At 38.1% G+C, this 24,619-nt stretch overlaps 1 protein-coding gene across 4 annotated transcripts; it reads left to right on the top strand.

The window, feature by feature from the left end:
- Positions 1-1,041: 1,041 nt before the first annotated feature.
- Positions 1,042-24,314, top strand: IL18 (interleukin 18). Of its 4 annotated transcripts, none has more exons than XM_023208238.3 (7): positions 1,042-1,274; positions 5,827-5,915; positions 12,331-12,417; positions 13,747-13,758; positions 17,137-17,271; positions 18,701-18,834; positions 23,729-24,314. In XM_023208238.3, the coding sequence occupies exons 3-7, from the start codon at positions 12,339-12,341 to the stop codon at positions 23,948-23,950; spliced, it is 582 nt and encodes a 193-aa protein (XP_023064006.1). In that variant the 5' UTR covers positions 1,042-1,274; positions 5,827-5,915; positions 12,331-12,338; the 3' UTR covers positions 23,951-24,314. The 4 variants fall into 4 exon arrangements, with proteins under 4 accessions (XP_023064006.1, XP_023064007.1, XP_023064008.1 ...); XM_023208239.3 differs by having other exon boundaries at positions 12,310-12,417; XM_023208240.3 differs by lacking the exon at positions 5,827-5,915 and having other exon boundaries at positions 12,310-12,417.
- Positions 24,315-24,619: the final 305 nt, after the last annotated feature.

The raw sequence follows: 24,619 nt of genomic DNA, 5'->3' as shown, positions 1-24,619 counted from the left end.
AACAAAAAGTAGTGTTTAGGTAAGCATTTTGTTCCCTGACTCTAGGAACCCCTCTGTTTTTATACCATCTCTGTACTGGCAAAACACAAAAACAAAACGCCACCTTGCTAATTCCCTTCCTAGAAAAGTGATACAGTTTAGCACATGTTCAAGAAAAAAATGGCTAAGAAATTTTGTTTCCACTAATTATTTTCAAGACTGTGATATTTACACTCTGCTCTTTAAAAGTTACATTTTATAATACTATTTTTTAACAAGTTGAATATAACCCCTAAAAATATGTATCCTTAAATTGTATTTCGAATATTTTAAGTCAGTCTTTGCTATCATTCCAGGAATAGAGAGTTTTAACACTAGAAACTGCAAGTAAATATTTGCCGTCTCATCTGAATTTTGGTATCCCTCTCCCCAAGCTTACTTTCTATTGCAGAAAATTTTAAAATTATTAAATAAAATTCTAATCCATGTGGCTTGCATCTGATATAGCAGATAAAGAAGTTTTATGAAAATGGACTCCTTTTCCACTGAAAAGTAAATCTTAATGGCCTGTATCAACTATCCTTTGACACCATATTGAGCTTGGGAGGAAGGGGAAGTCCTGAATGAGGTTATAAAGTAAAAGAAAATATTTTGCAAAATGTTCCTTCTTTTAAAATGTTATGTTTTAGAAATATTTTAAGTGTTGTAACATTGTAGGAATTACCCCAATAGGACTGATTATTCCGCATTGTAAAATAAGAAAAAGTTTTGTGCTGAAGTGTGACCAGGAAGTCTGAAAATGAAGAGAGACAGATGAGAATAGAAGATGCTTCTAATGGACTAAGGAGGTGCTTTCTTAAAGTGTTTGTGTGTACTTCAGAAAGAGGTACAGGTTTTGGAAGGCGCAGAGGCCCAACTTTTACAGAAGAAAAGATTTCATGAAAATAGTGATATTACCTTAAAAGAAATACTCGTATCCTCTGCCACTTTATTTCAACTTCTATTGCCCTAAGAAAGAGCCTGTTTGAAGGCGGGAACAAGGAGTGCCGGCAGCAGTCTCCTCCCTCCACCTTCTTCCTCATTCTCTCCCGAGCCTGCTGAGCCCTTTGCTCCCCTGGCGACTGCCTGGACAGGCAGCAAGGAGTTGACTCCCAGTGCGTTTTGCCCTCCTAGCTGCCAACTCTGGCTGCTAAAGTGGCTGCCACCTGCTACAGTCTGTTACACAGCCTTGGGAAGAGGAAAGGGACCTCGGACCTTCCAGATTGCTTCCTCTAGCAAGAAACTGTTTGTCTCAGGTAAGAAATGTCATTCTTTATTTGGAAAGTCAGCCATGGCAATTAGAGGTAAATAAGCTAGAAAAACAATTGAGAGGAATATAAACCATCTAGCATCACTACGATGAGCAATCAGTATCAACATAAGAAATATAAGCAAAATCAGAGTGAATTTTTTTCTTTTATCAAATATGGGAGAGGATCACTTTAGAGGAGAGGTTCTCAAACTTTTTGCTCTCATGATCCCTTTACACTAAGCACATCACATGTTAGCATAAGTAACATTTTTAATTAAAGATAACTATGTACTTTTTAACAACAACAAAAAAGCATAAAGAGTGATGCTTTTTTATTTTTACAAGTGTTTTAACTGGTTTAATAGAAGCCATATAGAGCCGCTGGATTCTCATTTGCTTTGCATTCAGACTATTGCAATATTGCATAGAATGTAGCCTCTGGTAAACTCTGTTGTTCACTCATGAGAGAATGAGTGAAAAAGACAAATTACATCTTAGAATTATTAGAAATAGCGTTCACTTTAGGAACTCCCTGAGAATCGCTGCTTTAGAGTGGTAAAATAAATAGGCTTCTCTTTAAAGGGAATCTCAAGACAGAATCAATTACATTAAAGGCAAACAAAAAATTTGCCCGTGGGTAGTCATCTTGTGAAATCTGCCACACCTTTGGACTGGGCTACAATTGGATAATATAGCATTCCCCGGGATAATTTTGTTTCACAGTTAAGGGAAAGGCTGAATAAATACCTCTGTTTGAAGTTGAATAACAAAAATTAGGACCCCCTAAATTTTAGGACACCTGAAATTCCTCTTTTTGCCTATATTCAGCTACTTTGAGTTCTGTTAAATCTTCTTTCAGGCCAGGTCAGTAGCTCCTGCCTAGAATCTCAGGCAGGCTTGAGCCCAGGAATTTGAGACCAGCCAGGGCAACATAGTCTCTACAAACAAATTAAAAATTACCTGGGTGTGTTGGTGCATGCCTGTAGAACTACTCAGGATTCTGAGGATTGCTTGAGTCCAGGATACTCAAATCTGTGGTGAGTTCAGTCACTAAACAGAGTGAGACTTTCTCAAAAAAAAAAAAAGTTCCTTCAAAATAACTTTTATCTGCAATGTTTTCCTATTGCCTATGAGATTAAATTTACTCTTTTACCTGATTTTCAAAGCCCTCCAAAATCTAATCCCACTTTACCCTGTGTTCACTGCAAAACAGCAGGACTGTTCCAGTGCAATCCAGAAAACACAGGTTGGGGGCAGTGGCTCACACCTGTAATCCCAGCACTTTGGAAGGCCAAGGCAGGTGGATTGCTTCAGCTCAGGAGTTCAAGACTAGCCTGGGCAACATGGCAAACACCCTGTCTCTACAAAAAAATACAAAAATTAACCAGACTTGGTAGTATGTGCCTGTAGTCCCAACTAGAGGCAAGAGGATCACTTGAGCCCAGGAGGTCAGGGCTACAGTGAGCCATGTTCTCTGTGTCACTGCACTCCAGTCTGGGTGACAGAGCAATACCACATCTCAAAAAAAAAGAAAAGAAAAAAAATCACTCTATTCAGTTCACCCCCACCACAACGTTGTTTTGATTATCACATAAATACTGGTCCATTTCCTTCCCTTCTCTATTCAAATCTTTAAGCATTCTTTGAGATTCAATTCAATTCTCCTTTTCAAACTAGGCCATTTAAACTACATCAGTTCCATTTTGATTTTTTGCTTTGAGTCTACAGACTCAAAACCAAAATCTTAAAAACTTATTTTTTAAGTTTTCTTCTACTCTCACCTCTTCCACACTCACATACAGGCATTCATAATAAGATGACAAAATGTTCAAGGACAAAATGATTTATAGAACTGAAAAGTTAGGTTTTGATCTTGTTGCTGTTGACTACCTGCCTGATCTCAGGGAATTAGTTATGTAGCATGCTCCCTCATTTCCTCCTATACCTATTCAACAGGATTGGAATTCCACAGCAAGAATAAACATAATCATAGTTGCTTTTCAGGTTCAAGGCATTTTAACTTTTAATCTAGTAGTATGTTTGTTGTAGTTGTTGTTTGAGACGGAGCCCTGCTCTGTCACCCAGGCTGGAATGCAGTGGCACAAACGCAGCTCACTGCAACCTCCGCCTCATGGATTCATTCAGTTATCCTGCCTCAGCGTCCCAAGTAGCTGGACTACAAGGCACATGCCACCATGCCTGGCTAATTTTTGTATTTTTAGTAAAGACAGGGTTTCACCATGTTGGCCAGGCTGGTCTCGAACACCTGACCTCAAGTGATCCAGCTGCCTTGGCTTCCCAAAGTGCCGGGATTACAGGTGTAAGCCACCGTGCCCAGCCTAATAGTATGTTTTTAAACTCTTAGTGGCTTAACAATGCTGGTTGTATAATAAACATGCCATAAATATGTATTGTCTTAGAATTATGAAGAAGTGGTTACTAGGCCGTTTGCCACATATCAGTGGTTCTCTCCTTACAGCTTTAACTAGAGTCTAGAATTTCAGGTTGGTAGAGCTGGAACAGACCTTAAAGATTGACTATCCAACTTCCTTGTCCAAATGAGAAAACTGAGACCCTTAAAATTAAGTGACTTGCCCCAGACAAAACTGGAACTCATATGTCCTCATTTCCATCATGAAATTCTACCATTCACTAGCCTCTGGCTAGTTGTCAAAGTATTGCATAACTAAAAATTTTTTTGTGTTTTAAAGAACAAATTGTCACTGCTTACTCCTGGGAGGATCTTTCTGAGGTGGTTTATAACTCTTAAAAAAAAAAAGTCAATAGTCTGAGAACTTTAGATGAAATAGTCAAAGCATTTTTATCCAATGGATACTATAATTTTCATGGATTAGAGTTAAAGCAAAGAAACATGGATGAGAAAGGAAGAGGAAAATTGAGGAGAGGAAGAATGGGGTTGAGAACACACCACTTGTAATCGGTCATAGCTGTATTGAGAACTAACAAGAAGAATTGTGAGAAAATAAGAATGAAGAATTCAAAATCAACACATGAAATAAAAAAGAAACTACTAGGGAAAAATGGAGAAGACTTTAGAAAGAGTATTCTATTTTTAAAATTCTGTTTTCAGGCTTCTCTCCTGTTCTTCCTCCTTCTCATTGGTTTTCAGGTGGAGGGAAAGTTTAAGACAGAAAAAATATATATATTCTACACATCCCTTTCTACACCATTGTCATGGCAACAAGGTTTATCATAGCAAACTTTTATTCATAGAACATTTATTGAGTTCTTACTGTGTGGTAAGCTCTTTCCAGGTGTTGAAGATTCAGGGGGAGAAAAAGACAACTCATTGTCTTAAAACTCAGATGGAAGCTGAACAGACCTATTTTTATTCAAAGTAATCTCCATTCAGGGTAGTAAGAGCTATTTAAGAAGCATGAACAGGTTTGAGTGAGGTGGGACTCTGAGGAGAGAATAATTAGCTAGGAATGAAAGAGCACAGAAGTTTTCCTAGAGGAACTATTAAAGCTGTAAGTTATGGGATGAGAGATGAGGCAGGGTTTGCAGGCAGGAAAAAAAAAAAAAAAAGCAGGGGAAGGGGAAGTTCTGGCCTGGCAGAGAGAATAACTCTGGCAACAATGGAGGAGAGTCTGGAAGCAAGACAACCAAGTAGAAGAGTATTAATATAGAAGATGCCAGGGGTGAGGAGGGCTTGATTTAAAACAGTGCTGTTGGAGACGGAGAGGAGATACCAAATTCTGGAGACATTTCTGAGTTAGAATCTACAGTATTTATCAGACAAGGGAAAGATTAGACAAAGGAGTTAAGAACGTCTCCCAGGTTTCAGTTTTGGGCAGGTAACTAGGACATGTTTTGAAAAGTAATTTATTAGATCTCTTACCGTTGGAACTATGTATCTGGAGCCAAATTAAAATTTGTGCATTGTATATAGCTTTCCTCGCCACCAGTAACTACTACCCTAACTCTTTACTTGGTAGCCAGACTTCCTAAAAGAATAGTTTGTAGTCACTGTCCTTACTTTTCCCCCTCCCATTCTGTCCTAGATATTTGTCCACCTACCATCTGCTGCCTCCACTTTACCCAAACTGTTCTACAGTTACCCAAAACTTCCTAATTGCCAAATTCAATGAACAAGTTTAAGCTTATATGTAAATTAGAAGCTCTACAGTTTCTGATTTCAGGCAGCTCCTCCTGAAACCCTTTCTCTTTTGACTTCCGAGACACATCTCAGATTTACAAAACTGAACTAATTATTTTCCACTTGAGCTGTATTTTCATTCTTTTTTTCTTAATGAATGAGGTAACCACTCAACAAATTGCCTAAGCCAAAAACTACGAAGTCATCCTCAGTTCCTTCTTCTTCCATTTGACCCACAACAGATCAGCTGAAAAATCCTGCTGTTTAGTATCTCTTGAATTCACTACCTTAGTTTATAACTTCATCAACTCTTAATTGTTAACATTGCTTCTGTAGTTGTTGTCTGAGCTCTGTCCAGTCTTGTTCAATCAGATCCATTATTTTGTTCTTGGTGGTGGTGGTGGTGTTGACACAGAGTTTTGCTCTTGCTGCCCAGGTTGAAGTGCAATGATATGATCTCAGCTCACTGCAACCGCACCCTCCTGCGTTCCATCAAATCACCCTCCTGAGTAGCTGGGACTACAGGTATGTGCCACCACACCCTGCTAATTTTGTATTTTTAGTAGAGACAGGGTTTCACCATGTTTGTCAGGCTGGTCTCAAACTCCTGACCTCAAGTGATCCACCCACCTCAGCCTCCCAAAGTGCTAGGATTACAGGCATGACCCACCGCTCACGGCCCACCCAGATCCATTCTTTATGTTGCTTCTAGAGTGAGCTTTTTAGAACACACATTTGACCATATCTTTCTCCTATTTAAGTCAGCATTTTTTTTTTTTTCAGGAAAAAACAGTTCAAACTCTTTAGTCTGCTTACACAAGGCCTTTGTAGTCTGACTCTTCTTTCCAAGCTTTCATCAAACTATACTGCAAGTTGCATTTTATGTGAATTGAATTAGGCAAAAATATAAAAGTTATAGTTTATGTGGGCAAAATGGAAATAATGTTAACTCTTCCAAACAGTTTATCTAGAATGACATAATTTCCAAGCTGGTAGGTCAAATGAGTTATAAACTGTTAACACTATTGCCACATGCAAGTGTCTCTTATACCTGGTAGAATTATCTGCTTCCATGTCAGTATTATGTAAATTAGACTTTAACTCAGAAGTTCTTCAGACATACAGGTTATTATTGTGCTATTTTTTCACATAATTTCAAATAATTTTATATATGATAATGTTATCCAAGTGCTAAGGGATGTATTGTTACTGTTGTGCAAAAAAAAAAAAAAAAAAAAAAAAAACTCCAAATAAATATGTTGAAACAAAGGTTACACGCAAGAAAACAATATTAAAAAGGCCAAAGTACCACCATGACAGGTTGTGTGGAGACAGCGGGCTACAAAACACTAGTAATAATGCTGAGAAAGTTGAAAAAAGAAAGAAAGAATATGCTTTGGTTCTTGTAGATTTATGTACTCTAAGAATACCTCGTCTCATACCTTTACGTTTTTCCCGAAGAAAAGTTAACCTTGGCCAGGCACAGTGGCTCACGCCTGTAATCCCAACAGTTTGGGAGACCAAGGCGGGCAGATCGCCTGAGGTCAGGAGTTCGAGACCAGCCTGACCAATATGGAAAAACACCCCCCTTATTACTGAAAAAATACAAAATTAGGCTGGGCCCGGTGACTCACCCCTGTAATCCCAGCACTTTGGGAGGCCAAAGCAGGCAGATCACCTGAGGTCAGGAGTTCAAGACCAGCCGTGGAGAAACCCCGTCTCTACTAAAACTACAAAATTAGTTGGTTGTGGTGGCGCATGACTGTAATCCCAGCTACTCAGGAGGCTAAGGCAGGAGAATCACTTGAACCCGGGAGGCGGAGGTTGCAGTGAGCTGAGATTACACCATTGTACTCCAGCCTGGGCAACAAGAGTGAAAATGTCTAAAAAAAAAAAAAAAGAAAAAGAACAGAAAAGTTAATCTTGAACTATGTGAGATCTTTAGAAATTCATTATTTCTGTAAAATGTGACTGCATTTGCCTTATTTATGGTAAAAATGTTGAGGCCTCAAACAACCCATGTTCTTTCAGTCTCCCTGCTGCCTAGCCTTTGTTCACATTGCTTCTTCTTGGTGGAAGCTCTTCCCCTGGCCTTGAAAATGCCTGCTTCTCTTGCAAGGCAGCACTGTCATCACTTCTGTGGTAACCTTCTCCAGCACTATCAAACAGAAAGAATCTTGTAAATTCAGCTCTTACAGCATTCATTATATTATTTTGTAACTCTTTATAGATTCTTCTCTCCCACTAGACTCTGAGTCACTGGAGGGTAGGAGCTAACTGTCATTCATGTGTGGTTTGGTCAGCTACTGGCCACATTCCTGATGTGTAGTTGATGCTCAAGCCTTAACTGGTGAATCAGCTCAAATATTGTCCTTCTCTAAATCCACTCACTCACTGACTGACTATGTACTGAAAATAGTAAACACCAGTAATTTAATCCAATTTCTGCCCATACTGCTTGGTACATTTCAGGTGAATTACTTTAATAAATATGTGTGTATTACATAATATTAAAGTTTGTAGAGAAGATCATGCTAGTCATTATTTCACCAGCTGATAACTAATCAAAACATAGAGTCTCAGGTTAACAAATGTCTGCCTTCGCAGTTAATGCAGTCATTAACAAACACCTTCTGACGCCGATAACAGGGCTCTGTTCAGCAATGAAGCCATAAAGGTGAATAAAGAAAATGCTCTCATGGAGCTCACAGCCTAGTCATTATTGTTCTGATTTTTAATATTAAAGTTGGTTTGGGTTTTGGTAAAAAATGTTTAGACTTAACGATCTTTTCATCCTTTGCTATATTATTTTTCTCTAAGAATCTTCCTTATCCCCTCCTTTAAAAAACTAGGTGATAATTCTAAAATATAAATTTAAATATTATAAATATTTTATAATATTTAATATTTATATTTAAATGTTTGATAAACATTTAAATTCTATAATATTTAAATGTTTATTTAAATTTATTCGTACGTCAGTTTTTATTTTATTTAAATCTGTTGGCCAGGCATGGTGGCTCACGCCTATAATCCTAGAACTTTGGGAGGCCAAGTCAGGCAAATCACTTGAACTCAGGAGTTCAAGACCAGCCTGGGCAACATGGTGAAACCCCATCGCTACCAAACATGCTAAAACTTACTTGGGTGTGGTAGCACGCATCTGTAGTCCTAGCTACTTGGGAGGCTAAGATGAGAGAATTGCTCGAACCCAGGTGAGAGGAGTGGGGTGGATGTTGCAGTGAGCTGAGATCGCGCCACTGCACTCCAACCTGGGTGACAGAGTAAGACTCCATCTCAAAAAAAAAAAAAAAAAAGTTACTTAAATAAGATAAATTTAATAACCATTCACATTTAGATGAGCATAAGGAACTAAACCTAGATAAAACTGTAAAATAAGGCCTGGGTACAGTGACTCATGCCTGTAATCTCAAGCACTTTGGGGGGTCAAGGAGAGAGGATCGCTTGAGTCCAGGAGTTAAAGACCAGCCTGGACAACATAATGAGATCCCATCTCTATTAAAAAAGAAAATAAACCTGTTAAATAGCCACCAGCTCACAAGTATTTGGGGTCAGCTTAATTTGCATTAAGTTTTTTCAACTGAGTTTTAATTACCTGTTTATTCTACCATATATGGTTGCTTTTAGATTATGTTAGAAAGAATTTGAGTCAGTTCTCTGCCTATGAGCACAGTTTTATGGCTACTCCTCTGTGTGCCATTGACAATTGTGACTCACTCACCTTCCTTAGAGCCCCAACCATAACTGCCTTTAGGAACCCAAGGCACTACTGAATTCTAGTGTAGGGACTTCCTAATCATTTTTGTGGCATGGACTTTCATGGGAAATATGAAGACTGTGGACTTCTTCTCAGAACAATGTTTTTACAGACATAAAATTAAATACTTAGCTGTATAAAGGAAACCTATTATATTAGAACAGAGTTATCAAAAATTTTTTACCTCCTTCAAGTTACGCTGTAAGGCTATAGTAACCAAAACAGCCTGGTACTGGTATAAACACATATGTCAGTGGAACAGAATAGAGAACCCAGAAATAAAGCCTTAACAGCCAACTGATTTTTGGTAAAGCTGACAGGAACATACAATGGGAAAAGGACACCAGTTTCAATAAATGGTGCTGGGAAAATTGGATAACTAGATGCAGAGGGAACGAAACTGGACCCATGTCTCTCACCATGTACAAAAATCAACTCAAGATGGATTACAGACTTAAATGTAAGACCTGAAACTATAAAATAGAAAAAAAAAAAAAAAACCTAGGGAAAACTCTTCTGGACATTGGTCTAGGTGAAGAATTCATGGCCAAGCCCTGAAAAGCACAGGCAATAAAAACAAAAATAGACATATAGGACTTAATTAAACTAGAGAGCAAAAAAATATAGCAAAAGAAATAATCAACAGAGTAAATAGATAACCTGCAGAATGGGAGAAAATACTTGCAAACTATACATCTGACAGGGATTGATATCTCAAATTTACAGGGAACTCAAACAGCTCAACAACAAAAAAACAAATAATCCTGTCAAAAAATGAGCTAAGGACACAAGTAGATATTTTTCAAAAGAAGACATACAAGTGGCCAACAAGCATGTGAAAAAATTCTTGTCATCACTAATCATCATAGAAGTGCAAATTGAAACCACAATGAGATACTATCTTACACCAATCAGAATGGCTGTTATTACAAAAAAAATAACATGTTGTTGAGGATGCAGAGAAAAGGGACCACTTATGCACTCTTGGTGGGATGTAAATTTATAAAACCTCTCTAGAAAATAGTATGGAGATTTCTCAAATAACTGAAAATAGAACTACCCTTTGATCCAGCAATCCCACTACTGCATATCTACCCAGAGGGAATCATTATATCAAAAAGATACCTACATTTGTATGTTTATTTACAGCGCTATTCACAATAGCAAAGATATAGAATCAACCTAAGTGTTCATCAACTCATGGTTGGATAAAGAAAATATGGTGTGTGTGTATGCATATGTGCAATGGAATATCATTCAGCCATAAGAAAGAATGAAATAATCTCTTTTGCAGCAACATAGATGGAACTGGAGGCCATTATCTTAAGTGAAACAATGCAGACACAGAAAGGCAAATACCTCATGTTCTCACTTATGAGTGGGAGCTAAGTAGTGTGGATCTGTAGACAGAGTATAGAATGATAAACAGTAGAGACTCAAAAGGTGGGGGAAGTGAGAGGGAGGTGGATGAGAAATTACTTATTGTATACAAAGTATGTTATTCCAGTGATTGATACAGTAAAAGTCCTAAATTCACCACTATGCAATATGTCCATGAAACAAAATTATACTTGTACCCCATAAATTTATACAAGTAAAATAAAAATACAAAAAAACTTGATATGTAAACTTGTCATAATAAGTACAAAGCTGAAAGTAACATGTCTGATAACATGGTTTTAACATTTACTTCTTTGTCAAACACTTCAGTTCACTGAAAGAAAACAGTTTATGATACATCTTTAAGAAAGCATGTTTATATTTGCCTTTTAAACTGGATATGAAACTCATTTAATAAAAAACAATGCAGAAAAGAAAAAATAAATTGTAAATTTAAATATTAAGGTTTGATAACATTTTATTTTATTTAAACTTATTAAATAAAATAAATTTAATAACCATCCACTTTTGGATGTGTATAAGGAACTAAATCTAGACAAAACTGTTATATAACACGAACTAACAAGTATTTTGGGGTTAGCTTAATTCAGATTAATTTTTTTTAAACTGAGTTTTAAATTCCTGCTTACTCTACCATACGTACTGGGCCTCATATTATGCTAGAAAAATTTTGAGCACAGATTTATGAATACTCTCCTGCATACCATTAAATTTAAACAAATTTTGATGCAGCATATATGTGCCTTTTTACCAACACATTAAATAATAAGATCTACTATGAGAACTAAACTTCTGTAATTTCAAAGTAGTAATGAGTTTAAACTATGTTTCAAGATCTCTGCAATAATTGTAGCACAATAGAAAATAGGTATTTCTATTAATGACAGAGTCACACGTACTACTAATAATACTGTGGTTTGTTTCCTGCAACTAATCATGGAAGGAATGCTAAATTTCAGAAGTTGGTGAAAATACATGTGTATTTTTTTCCCCATCCAAGTTCACAGATTTCTCACACTGAGAACTCCTATTCCATAACAAAATTCTGGAAACCTGCACACCATATTGAAAGAGGGGCAGAAAGGAAGAATAAATAGGATTTAAAATTTTTTCAAATCCTGTGTCCCTTGATTTTACAGCAAGATTGTGTTTATGTATTACTTGTGTTAAAAAGATAGTGTAATCTAGACTCCAGATAAAAAACCACTGCTGCTCAGGGAGAAAGGGCCATCAAATGCCAGAGCCCTGCAGCCTTCTCCCACCCTGCCTGTACCCTCAGATGGAAGCACTTTTTTAATCATTGTTTCACCTTTAGCACTTTGACAATGAAGTCACAAACCTTCAGCCTCTCACCTGTAGGAACCCACTGTTCTAAGAGAAGGATGAAGCCAGTCCTTCCTAAAGGGCAGGATTAGATGTGTTTCTGGCATCCTCAGATGAGGCTGTATTTACATTGATAATATATTTATATTTCTCAAGGAATACTAGAATAATGATTCAGTTCAGTAGTGGGCCATTTATCTACCCTATATAATATTGTTTAATGAGAAAATGCTTTCTGTATTCCAAATATCTGATGATTTGTAAGAGAACACTTAAACATAGGTATTCATAAGCTGAAACTTCTGGCATTTATTAAATGTCAAGATTATTCATCAGTATACTAGGTGATTAACTGACCACTGAACTTGAAGGTAGTATAAAGTAGTAGTAAAATGTACAATCATTGTCTCTTAACAGATGGCTCTTTGCTTTCATTAGGAATAAAGATGGCTGCTGAACCAGCAGAAGACAATTGCATCAATTTTGTGACAATGAAATTTATTGACAATACGCTTTACTTTATAGGTAAGGCTAACGCCATAGAACAAATACCAAGTTCAGATAAATCTATTTAACTAGAAAAGATGTTGTGAAGTGAACTGTTAAGTGATTCTTTTTGTCACCAAATTTTATTGTAATATTAATGGCTCTTAAAAAAATAGTAGACCTCTAGAAATTAACCATAACATGTCCAAGGTCTCAGCACTTTGTCACACCACATGTCCTGGCACTTTAATTAGCAGTAGCTCACTCTCCAGGTGGCAGTAAGTGTGCATCATGAAAATCCCAGTTTTCATGGGAAAATCCCAGTACAAAACTGGGTGCATGCAGGAAATACAATTTCCCAAAGCAAATTGGCAAATTATGTAAGAGATTCTCTAAATTTAGAGTTCTATGAGTTACACCATTTTATGTAAATATGTTTGACAAGTAAAAATTGATTCTTTTTTTTTTCCTGTTGCCCAGGCTGGAGTGCAATAGCCTGATCTCTGCTCACTGCAACCTCCACCTCCTGGGTTCAAGCGATTCTCCTGCCTCAGCCTTCTGAGTAGCTGGGACTACAGGTGCATCCCACCACACCTGGCTAATTTTTTGTATTGTTAATAGAGACAGCATTTTGCCAGATTGGCCAGGCTGGTCTTGAACTCCTGACCTCAGATGATCCTCCTGCCTTGGCCTCCCAAAGTGCTGGGATTACAGGCATGAACCACCACACATGGCCTAAAAATTGCTTCTCATGATTAATCTTCTGTGAACAATATGGCTTCATTTGAAAGTTTGCCTTCATTTGAAACCTTCATTTAAAAGCTTGGGCAACAAAGTGAGACCCCATCCCTACAAAAAATTGAAAAAAGTTACCTGTGAACACCTCCTACCTTCTTCAGAGGCTGAAGCAGGAAAATCACTTGAGCTTAGGAATTCGAGCCTGCACTGAGCTGTGATCCCACCCCTACACTCCAGCCTGCATGACAGTAGACCCTGTCCAAAAAACAAAACCTTCAGAAAAAATTCTTAGGTGACTTTTCTTAGATGACTTTCCACTTAAGCAATAAATTCAAAAGTAAAATCTCTCATTTTATAAAATTTATTTTTAGTTACATATTGAAATTTTTAAACCCAGGATTTAAGTTTTATGTCTAAATTACCTGAGAACACACTAAGTCTAATAAGCTTCATTTTATGGGCCTTTTGGATGATTATTTAATATTCTGATGAAAGCCAAGACAGACCGTTACCATAAAAATAGGAGTTCGAGAAAGAGGAGTAGCAAAAGTAAAAACTAGAATGAGATGAAATTCTGAGTTGAAATACAAAATTTTACATATTCTGTTTCTCTTTTTTTCCCCCTCTTAGCTGAAGATGATGGTAAAGTATAAATGAATTTATTTTTCTTTGCAAACTAAGTATCTGCTTGAGACACATCTATATCAACATTGTCAGCTGAGGAAAAAAATGGTTCACATGATAGCCATCTATTTGGAAAGCCAATCTGCCCACAAAGGAATGTGGACTCAGTAGCACAGCTTTGGAATGAAGATGGTCACAAGAGATACAAAGAAGAACCTCTAGCAAAAAATGCTTCTCTACGCCTTAAAACATTCTCCAGCTCTTAGAACGTACAAAATAGACTTTGCCTGTTTCATAGGTCCTAAGATTAGCAGGGAGTCATGGATTCTGTTGCTGGCGGGGAGGCATTGCATAGGAAAAGGGGATTGAAGCGTTAGAATTGTCCAAAATCAATAACACCTCATCTCAGAAATGCTTTGGGAAGAAGCCTGCGAGGCTCCTAGATTGATGGCAGTGGGAGGGCAGAAAATTCTGGAAGTAGAGGAGATAGGAATGGGTGGGGCAAGAAGACCACATTCAAAGGCCAAGATCTGAAAGAAACCATGGCATTTATGATGAATTCATGGTAATTCAGCATGGAAGTAGAGTAGGAGTAGGAGAATAATGAGAGAAACTAGAGTGATAAACAGGGTGTAGAGCAAGACATTCTCTTGCTCCAAGATGTGAAATTTGGACTTTATCTTGGAGATACTAGGGTTAAGCACAATATGTATTAGCTAGAGTAAAGATTAGTTTGTTGTAACAAAGACATCCAAAGATACAGTAGCTGAATAAGACAGAGAATTTTTTCTCAAAGAAAGCCTAAGTAGGCAGCTCAGAAGTAGTATGGCTGGAAGCAACCTGATGATATTGGGACCCCAACTTTCTTCATTCTTGTTACCCATCATCCCCCAGTTGTTGATCTCATACACATAGTTGAAAATCATCATACTTCCTGGGTTCATATCCCAGTTATCAAGAAAGGGTCAAGATAGGAGAAGTCAGGCTCATTCCTTTCAAAGACTCTAATTGGAAGTTATATACGTCAATTCCCCTCATATTCCATTGACTAGAATCTAATCACATGACCACACCAAGTGCAAGGAAATCTGGAAAATATAATCTTTATTCCAGGTAGCCATATGACTCTTTAAATTTCAGAAATAATATATTTTTAAAATATCATTCTGGCTTTGGTATAAAGAATTAATGGTATGGGGTGAAGACGACAAAATTAAAGGTTGAGAGGCTATTTTAATTCTTACAAGAAATGATGGTATCATAAATTAAGTTAGACACAATGGAGTGCTGATGAGGAGCTGTGAATGGATTTTAGAAACACTTGAGAGAATCAGTAGGACATGATTTAAGGTTAGATTTGGAAAGGAGAAGAAAGTAGAAAAGATGATGCCTACATTTTTCACTTGGGCAATTTGTACCATTCAGTGAAATAGGAAACACAGGAGGAAGAGCAGGTTTTGGTGTATACAAAAAGGAGGATGGATGACGCATTTAGTTTTGGATCTGAGACGTCTGTGGAACATCCTAGTGGAGATGTCCAATAAACTCTTCTACATGTGGTTCTGAGCTCAGGACAAAGATTTGGGCTGGAAATAGAGATATGGAAGGCTTATGCATGGAAATGGCATCTGAATCTATAGAAATAAAAAGACAAATCAGAGGAAATGTGTAGAGTGAGAGAGTAAAAGCCAAGTACTAAACTGGGAGGAATATCTACATTTAAAGGATGCAATAGAAAGAGAAGCTAATAAAGAACAGAGAGCAGACTAACCAAAAAGGAAGAAGAAAAACCAAGAGAATTCCATCGACTCCCAGGAGAGCATTTTAAGATTGAGGGGATAGGTGTTGTGTTGAATTTTGCAGCCTTGAGAATCAAGGGCCACAACACAGCTTTTAGATTCAGCAACAAGGAGTTTGGTGATCTCAGTGAAAGCAGCTTGTTGGCAAAATGGAGGCAGAGGCAGATTGCAATGAGTGAAACAGTGAATGGAAAGTGAAGAAAGGATACAGACAATTCTTGCTAAAAGCTTGGCTGTTAAAAGGAGAGAAACAAGACTAGCTGCAAAGTGAGATTGGGTTGATGGAGCAGTTTTAAATCTCAAAATAAAGAGCTTTGTGCTTTTTTGATTATGAAAATAATGTGTTCATTTTATAACTAATTCAGGCAATGAAAAAAGATAATAATATGAAAGATAAAAATATAGAAAGCACCCAGAAATAATTATAGCTACCATTCTGATGTAATATTTCTATACTTCTTTCTGTATATGTATACAGACACAGAAATGCTTATATTTTTATTAAAAGGGATTGTACTAAAGCTGCTTTTTCTAGTTCGTGATATATATGGACATCTCTCCATGGCAACGAGTAATTGGCAGTTATATTAAGTTCATGATATTTCACAATAAGGGCATATCTTTGCCCTTTTTATTTAATCAATTCGTAATTGGTGAATGTTTGTTTCTAGTTTATTGTTATTAACAATGTTCCCATAAGCATTCCTGTACAAAAATGTTCAGGATTTTTTCTTTAGGATAAAACCCAGGAGGTAGAATTGCTGGGTTGATAGAAGAGAAAGGATGATTGGCAAATCAAAGCTTCAGTAGAGGGTACATGCCGAGCACAAATGGGATCAACCTTAGATACCAGCAGTGGCACCTTCGCATTTCCCCCTGGGACAAGAGAGAGAGGAAATAACTGGTACTGCCAGAGTTAAATTTGTACGTGGAGTAGCAGGAAATCATTTGCTGAAAATGAAAACAGAGATGATGGTGTAGAGGTCCTGAAGAGAGCAAAGAAAATTTGAAATTGCGGCTATGAACTATGGAAGAGAGTGCTGAACTGGAAAACAAAAGAAGTATTGACAATTGATATGCTTGTAACAGCACCGATTTGAACACTTGTGCCATTGTTCACTAGCAGCACTCAGCAGCCAAGTTTGGAGTTTTGTAGCACAAAGACAAGTTAGGGATTTAATATCCTTGCAAAATGGTAGACAAAATGAACTCTGAGGTCCAGCTGCACAGGGAAGAAAGGGAAGACAGGAAGAGGTTAGAGAGGAAGTACAAGAGTCAGGAGACTGGAAGATGTTGTGAAATTTAAGAACACATAGAGTTGGAGTAAAAGTGTAAGAAAATTAAAAGGGTAAGAGACTGGTCAGAAAGTAGGATATTTGAAGTTAACACTTCAGTGGCAGAGTAGTTCTGAATGCTAACAAGAAATTGAGTGTGCCTTTGAGAGTAGGCTAAAAAACAATTGGCAACTTTATTGTAGCTACTTCTGGAACAGAAGATTGTCATTAATAGTTTTAGGAAATTAAAATATATAGCATACTTATTTGTCAGTTAACAAAGAAAGTTTGTATTTTTTAATGTCATTTCATGTTTATTGTAGAAAACCTGGAATCAGATTACTTTGGCAAGCTTGAATCTAAATTATCAATCATAAGAAATTTGAATGACCAAGTTCTCTTCATTGACCAAGGAAATCGGCCCCTATTTGAAGATATGACTGATTCTGACTGTAGAGGTATTTTTTTTAATTCACAAACGTAGAAATGACTAGCTACTTCTTCCCATTCTGTTTTACTGTTTACATTTTTCCATGCTAGTCCTAATCCTTAGATGAAAAGTCACAGGAGTAACAATAATTTCACTTACAAGAAACTTTATGAGGCATCCATGTTTTTTAGTTGGGGTAAAAAAAATGGATACAATAAGACATTGCTAGGGGTCATGCCTCTCTGAGCCTGCCTTTGAATCACCAATCCCTTTATTGTGATTGCACTCACTGTTTAAAACCTCTATAGTTGGATGCTTAATCCCTGCTTGTTACAGCTGAAAATGCTGATAGTTTTAAAAATATTAAAAATAAATACACACGCATTTCAAATGAGTCTGTCTTCCCCCAGAAATTTAGAGTACAATAGAAAAGGAGTAAGTTGCCAGGTGTGGTGGCATCTATCTGTAATCCTAGCTACTTGGGAGGTTCATGCAGGAGGATTGCTTGAGGCCAGGACTTTGAGACTGTCGTACACAATGATCGTGCCTGTGAATAGCCACTGCACTCCAGCCTGGGTGATATAGAGACCTTGTCTGTAAAATTAAAAAAAATAATAAAATAAAAAAACTTAAAAAAAAAAAAGAAAATGATCAAGTCTACTGTGACTTCCAAAATATGAATTCCAAATATCAAAGTTAGGCTGAGTTGAAGCAGTGAATGTGCGTTCTTTAAAAATACTGAATACTTACCTTAACATATATTTTAAATATTTTATTTAGCATTTACAAGTTAAAAACAATCTTTTAGAATTCATATCTTTAAAATACTAAAAGACGTTGCAGCATGTATGTTGTAACACACATTAAACTGTGGGCTTGTTTGTTTGTTTGAGACGCAGTTTCACTTTGTCGCCCAGGCTGAAGTACAATGCAGTGGTGCGATCGCGGCTCACTACAACCTCCGCTCCCAGGTTCAGTCAATTCTCATGCCTCAGCCTCCCAGCCTCAGTAGCTGGGACTACAGGCATGCACCACGTACACCCAGCTAATTTTTGTATTTTTAGTAGAGTTGGGGTTTCACCATGTTGGCCAGGCTGGTCTCAAACCCCTGACCTCAAGTGATCTGCCTGCCTCGGCCTACCAAACAAACAGACAACCCCACAGTTTAATATGTGTTACAATGCACATGCTGCAACTCTTTTGAGTATTTTAATGATAGGGATTCTAAAAGGTTGTTTTTAACTTTTCAATGCTGGGATTATAGGTACGAGCCACTGTGCCAGGCCTGAACTGTGTTTTAAAAAATGTCTGACCAGCTGTACGTAGTCTCCTGCAGACTGGCCAAGTCTCAAAGTGGGAACAGGTGTACTAAGGACTATCCTTTGGTTAAATTTCCACAAATGTTCCTGTGCAAAAATTCTTCTAACTAGAGTTCTCATTTATCGTATTTATTTCAGATAATGCACCCCGGACCATATTTATTATAAATATGTATAAAGATAGCCAGCCTAGAGGTATGGCTGTAGCCATCTCTGTGAAGTGTGAGAAAATTTCAACTCTCTCCTGTGAGAACAGAATTATTTCCTTTAAGGTAAGACTGAGCCTTACTTTGTTTTCAATCATGTTAATATAATTAATATAATTAGAAATATAATATTATTTCTAATGTTAATATAAATAATATAATTAGAAAACTCAAATATCCTCAAACCAACCTTTTTCCTAGAACAGAAATAACAAGAAGCAGAGAACCATTAAAATGAATACTTACTAAAAATTATCAAACTCTTTACCTATTGTGATAATGATGGTTTTTCTGAGCCTGTCACAGGGACGAGGAGATACAATACTTCTTTTATGACCTGCATCTCCTGAATAATCAGTCTTTATACAAATAATAATATAGAATACATATGTGAGTCATACATTTAAGAATAACATGTGACTTTCCAGAATGAGTTCTGCTATGAAGAATGAAGCTAATTATCCTTCTATATTTCTACTCCTTTGGAAATCATAATAATATTTTAATCTGTAGTTGTTTTGTTCCTGATCCTTAGCGTAAGTCTCAAACACAAGCTTCAGCTTCCAGTTGATGTGTGTTATTTTTAATGTTAATCTAATTGAATAAAATGTATGAGATCAGCTGTAAAAGCAATGCTATAATAATCTGAAAGCCAGGTATAAAGTATTTCTGGCCTCTACTTTTTCTCTATTATTCTCCATTATTATTCAATAATAATATATATTGAATAATATAATTATTCCAAATATAATCCAAATATAATTATTATTATATTTCTCTATTTCCTCCATTATTGTTAGATAAACCACAATTAACTATAGCTACAGACTCAGCCAGAAAACTTTCCTCCCAGTAAGAGTAGCCAGGGATGTTTACAAATTGGCAATGCTTCAGAGGAGAATTCCATGTCATGAAGACTCTTTTTGAGTGGAGATTTGCCAATAAATAACTGCTTTCATGCCCACCCAGTCCCCACTGAAAGACAGTTAGGATATGACCTTAGTGAAGGTACCAAGGGGCAATTTGGGAGGGAGAAAAAAGCCACTCTAAAGTATAATCCAAGTAAGAACAGTGCATATGCAACAGATACAGCCCCCAGACAAATCCCTCAGTTATCTCCTTCCAACCAGAGTGCCACCCCTTCATGTGACAATTTGGAGTCCCCATTCTAGACCTGACAGGCAGGCAGCTTAGTTATCAAAATGGCATAAGAGGCCTGGGATAGAAGGGTAGGGTGGAAGGGGTTAAGCATGCTGTTACTGAGCAACATAATTAGAAGGGAAGGAGATGGCCAAGCTCAAACTATGTGGGATAGAGGAAAACTCAGCTGCAGAGGCAGATTCAGAAACTGGGATAAGTCCGAACCTACAGGTGGATTCTTGTTGGGGGAGACTGGTGACAATGTTAAGAAGATGGAAATAATGCTTGGCACTTAGTATGAACTGGGCAAATCCATATTTGGGGCAGCCTGAAGCTTATACAATTTTGATGGTCCTTTTAAAGAAAAAGAACGTGGCTGGGCATGGTGGCTCATGCCTGTAATCCCCGCACTTTGGGAGGCCGAGGTGGGCAGATCACCTGAATTCAGGAGTTCAAGACCAGCCTGACCAACATGGAGAAACCCCATCTCTACTAAAAATACAAAATTAGCTGGGTGTGGTGACGCATGCCTGTAATCCCAGCTACTCGGGAGGCTGAGGCAGGAGAATCTTTTGAACCTGGGAGGCAGAGGTTGCGGTGAGCTGAGATGGTGCCATTACACTCCAGTCTGGGCAACAAGAGTGAAACTCGGTCTCAAAAAAAAAAAAAAAAAAAGTAAAATTACCAAAGATGTAAGCTTAATAGTTTAATTCAACTTTTAAAAAGGGTGGGTGGGGGGTGGCTTGAAGAGATCTGTGCAAATGAGGGAATCTGACATTGAAGCTTCATCAGCATCATAGCAAATGTGCTTCTAGAAGGAACTCAATAAATATTAGTTGGAGGGAGGGAAAGAGCGAGGGGTGGACTAGGACCAGTTTTAGCCCTTGTCTTTAATCCCTTTTCCTGCCACTAATAAGGATCTTAGCAGTGATTATAAAAGTGGCCTGGGTTCTAGATAATAAGATAAAACAGGCCAGGCACAGTGGCTCATGCCTATAATCCTAGCACTTTGGGAGGGCAAGGCGAATGTCTCACTTGAGATCAGGAGTTCAAGACCAGCCTGGCCAATAGGATGATACCCTGTCTCTACTAAAAACAAACAAACAAACAAAAATTAGCCAGGCATGGTGGCACGCACCTGTAATCCCAGCTACTTGTGAGCCTGAGGCAGGAGAATCGCTTGAACTTAGGAGGCGTAGGCTGCAGTGAGCCGAGATCGCACCATTGCACTCCAGCCTGGGCGACAGAATGAGACTTCATCTCAGAAAAAAAAAAAAAAAGAGAAAAAGATACAACTGGCTGCCCTAATGTGCTCACCTTTCACTGTTGATTACTAGCTATAAAGTCTTATAAAGTTCTTTGGTCAAGAACTTTGACAACACTGAGGGATTTGCTTTGAGAGGTTACTGTCAGTGTCTGTTTCATATATATACATATATATGTATATATGTATCTATACCCAGGCTTGGCCGGGGTTCCCTCAGACTTTCCAGTGCACTTGGGAGATCTTAGGTCAATTATCAACTTTCCCTGGATTCAGATTCAACCCCTTCTGATGTAAAAAAAAAAAAAAAAAAAATCCTTTGCCCCATGGAGCACTCAAGTTTCACCAGGTAGGGCTTTCCAAGTTGGGGGTTCTCCAAGGTCATTGGGATTGCTTTCACATCCATTTGCTATGTACCTTCCCTATGATGGCTGGGAGTGGTCAACATCAAAACTAGGAAAGCTACTGCCCAAGGATGTCCTTACCTGTATTCTGAAATGTGCAATAACTGTGATTAAAGAGATTGCGTATTCTACCTATCCACACTCTCACTTCTCAGTTTCAACTGTAACTTTCTTTTTTATTTTATTTATTTTATTTTATTATTATTATTATTATTTTTATTTTTATTTTTTTTTTTTTTTTTGAGACAGAGTCTCGCTCTGTCGCCCAGGCTAGAGTGCAGTGGTGTGATCTCAGCTCACTGCAAGCTATGCCTCCCGGGTTCACGCCATTCTCCCGCCTCAGCCTCCCGAGTATCTGGGACTACAGGCACCCGCCACCACGCCCAGCTAATTTTTTGTATTTTTCGTAGAGACAGGGTTTCACTGTGTTAGCCAGGATGGTCTCGATCTCCTGACCTCATGATCTGCCCGTCTTGGTCTCCCAAAGTGCTGGGATTACAGGCGTGAGCCATCGCGCCCGGCTCAACTGTAACTTTCTATACTGGTTCATCTTCCTCTGTAATGTTACTAGAGCTTTTGAAGTTTTGGCTATGGATTATTTCTCACTTATACATTAGATATCAGATTAGTTCCAAATTGATGCCCACAGCTTAGGGTCTCTTCCTAAATTGTGGTATATTGTAGACAGCTGCAGAAGTGGGTGCCAATAGGGAAACTAGTTTATACTTTCATCAACGTAGGACCCACTCACACTTGTTGGTGAAGAACAAAGGTCAAGAGTTATGATTATCGATTCCACAACTGATTGAGAAGTTGGAGGTAACTCCCCAGCCTCTGCCGCCTAGAGTCTTTCAGGCATCTTAGGAGGATGAAGAAATGCTATTTTAATTCTGGAGGTTTCTCTATCAGTGCTTAGGATCATGGGAATCTGTGCTGCCATGAGGCCAAAATTAAATCCAAAACATCTACTGGTTCCAGGATTAACATGGAAGAAACATAGGTGGTGCCCACATGTTCTGATCCATCCTGCAAAATAGACATGCTGCACTAACAGGGAAAGTGCAGGCAGCACTACCAGTTGGATAACCTGCAAGATTATAGTTTCAAGTAATCTAACCATTTCTCACAGGACCCTATTCTGTGACTGAAACATACAGGAATCTGCATTTGGCCTTCTAGGGCAGGGCCCAGCCAAGTAGACCATATTCAGGACAGAAATTCAAGACTACCATGAAACTGGAGTACTTGGCAGGGAGACAAAGTCAAGGACTGCTAACTGAGCTAATACAGCAGGTGTATACAGGAACCCAGGGCTTAGCCCTACAACAAGTATTGGGTCTATTCACCATCAGTTTTAATTTCAGGCTCCACTGAAAGAGTAAGCTAAGATTCCTGGCACTTCCTGTCTCTCTCACAGTTGGCTCAGAAATGAGAACTGGCCAGGCTAGGCATGGTGGCTCACACCTGGAATCCCAGCACTTTGAGAGGCCAAAGTGGGAGGATCACTTGAGGCCAGGAGTTCAAGACCAGCCTAGGCAACAAAGTGAGATACCCCCGACCCCGTTTCTACAAAAATAAATTTTAAAAATGAGCCAAATGTGGTGATGCGTACTTACAGTCCCAACTACTCAGGAGGCTGAGGCAGGAGGATTGCTTGAGCCCAGGAGTTCAAGGCTGCAGTGAGCTATGATTTCACCACTGCACTTCAGGCTGGTCAACAGAGCAAGACCCTGTCTCAAAGCAAAAATAAAAGGAAACTAGAACTAGCCTAAATTTATGGGAGGAGGTCATCAATGTCTTTAGTTGTGAATGGTTATAGAGGACACAAACTGACCTTAGCCCAAAAAGCTTCTGGTCTTTGCTGGAACTCTACTTCATCTTGAGTAAATGTGGACACCACTCAATGGGAGAGGAAAGAAGTAAGCTGTTTGATGGATAGGGGAAAACTAGAGTCCTGGACCTGAATATGCATCCCATGACAGGGAGAATAGGAGATTCGGAGTTCAGAAGGAGAGGAGGTCAGTATTGCTGTTCAGAGATTTTTTTATGTAACTCTTGAGAAGCAAAACTACTTTTGTTTCAAAACAAACTTCATATATTCAAATTGTTCATGTCCTGAAATAATTAGGTAATGTTGTTTTTTTCTCTATAGGAAATGAATCCTCCTGATAACATCAAGGATACAAAAAGTGACATCATATTCTTTCAGAGAAGTGTCCCAGGACATGATAATAAGATGCAATTTGAATCTTCATCATATGAAGGATACTTTCTAGCTTGTGAAAAAGAGAGAGACCTTTATAAACTCATTTTGAAAAAAAAGGATGAATTGGGGGATAGATCTATAATGTTCACTGTTCAAAACGAAGACTAGCTATTAAAATTTCATGCTGGGCGCGGTGGCTCACGCCTGTAATCCCAGCCCTTTGGGAGGCCGAGGCGGGCGGATCACCAGAGGTCAGGAGTTCAAGACCAGCCTGACCAACATGGTGAAACCTCGTCTCTACTAAAAATACAAAAAATTAGCTGGGTGTGGTAACCCACGCGCATAATCCCAGCTACTGGAGAGGCTAAAGCAGGAGAATCACTTCGATCCGGGAGGCGGAGGTTGTGGTGAGCCACTAATGCACCATATTCTCATCTTTTTTCACAATTCCTTGGTTACACTATCATCTCAATAAATGCAGAAAAAGCATTTGACAAAATCCAATTCATAATAAAAATTCTCAAACTTGAAAGAAAACATGATAAAGGCATCTATGAAAAACCTACAGCTAATATCATACTTAATGATGAAAAACTGAATTATTTTACCCTAAGATCAGGAATAATGCAAGCATGTCACCTCTTGCAACTTCTATTCAACATCGTACTGGATGTACTAGCCAGGGCAACCATACAAGAAGTAAAAATAAAAGTCATCCAGATTAAAAAGGAAGTCTTTATTTGCAGACAACATGGTTCTTTATGCAGAAAACCCTCAGGAATATACACACATGTTAGAACTAATAAGTTCAGCAAGATTGCAGGTTGCAATATCACT

This window comes from Piliocolobus tephrosceles, chromosome 13, assembly GCF_002776525.5.
Source record: "Piliocolobus tephrosceles isolate RC106 chromosome 13, ASM277652v3, whole genome shotgun sequence".
NCBI classification, from domain to species: domain Eukaryota; kingdom Metazoa; phylum Chordata; class Mammalia; order Primates; family Cercopithecidae; genus Piliocolobus; species Piliocolobus tephrosceles.
The sequence above is the reverse complement of the archived record's forward strand: the minus strand, read 5'-3'. Positions and strand labels throughout refer to the sequence as shown.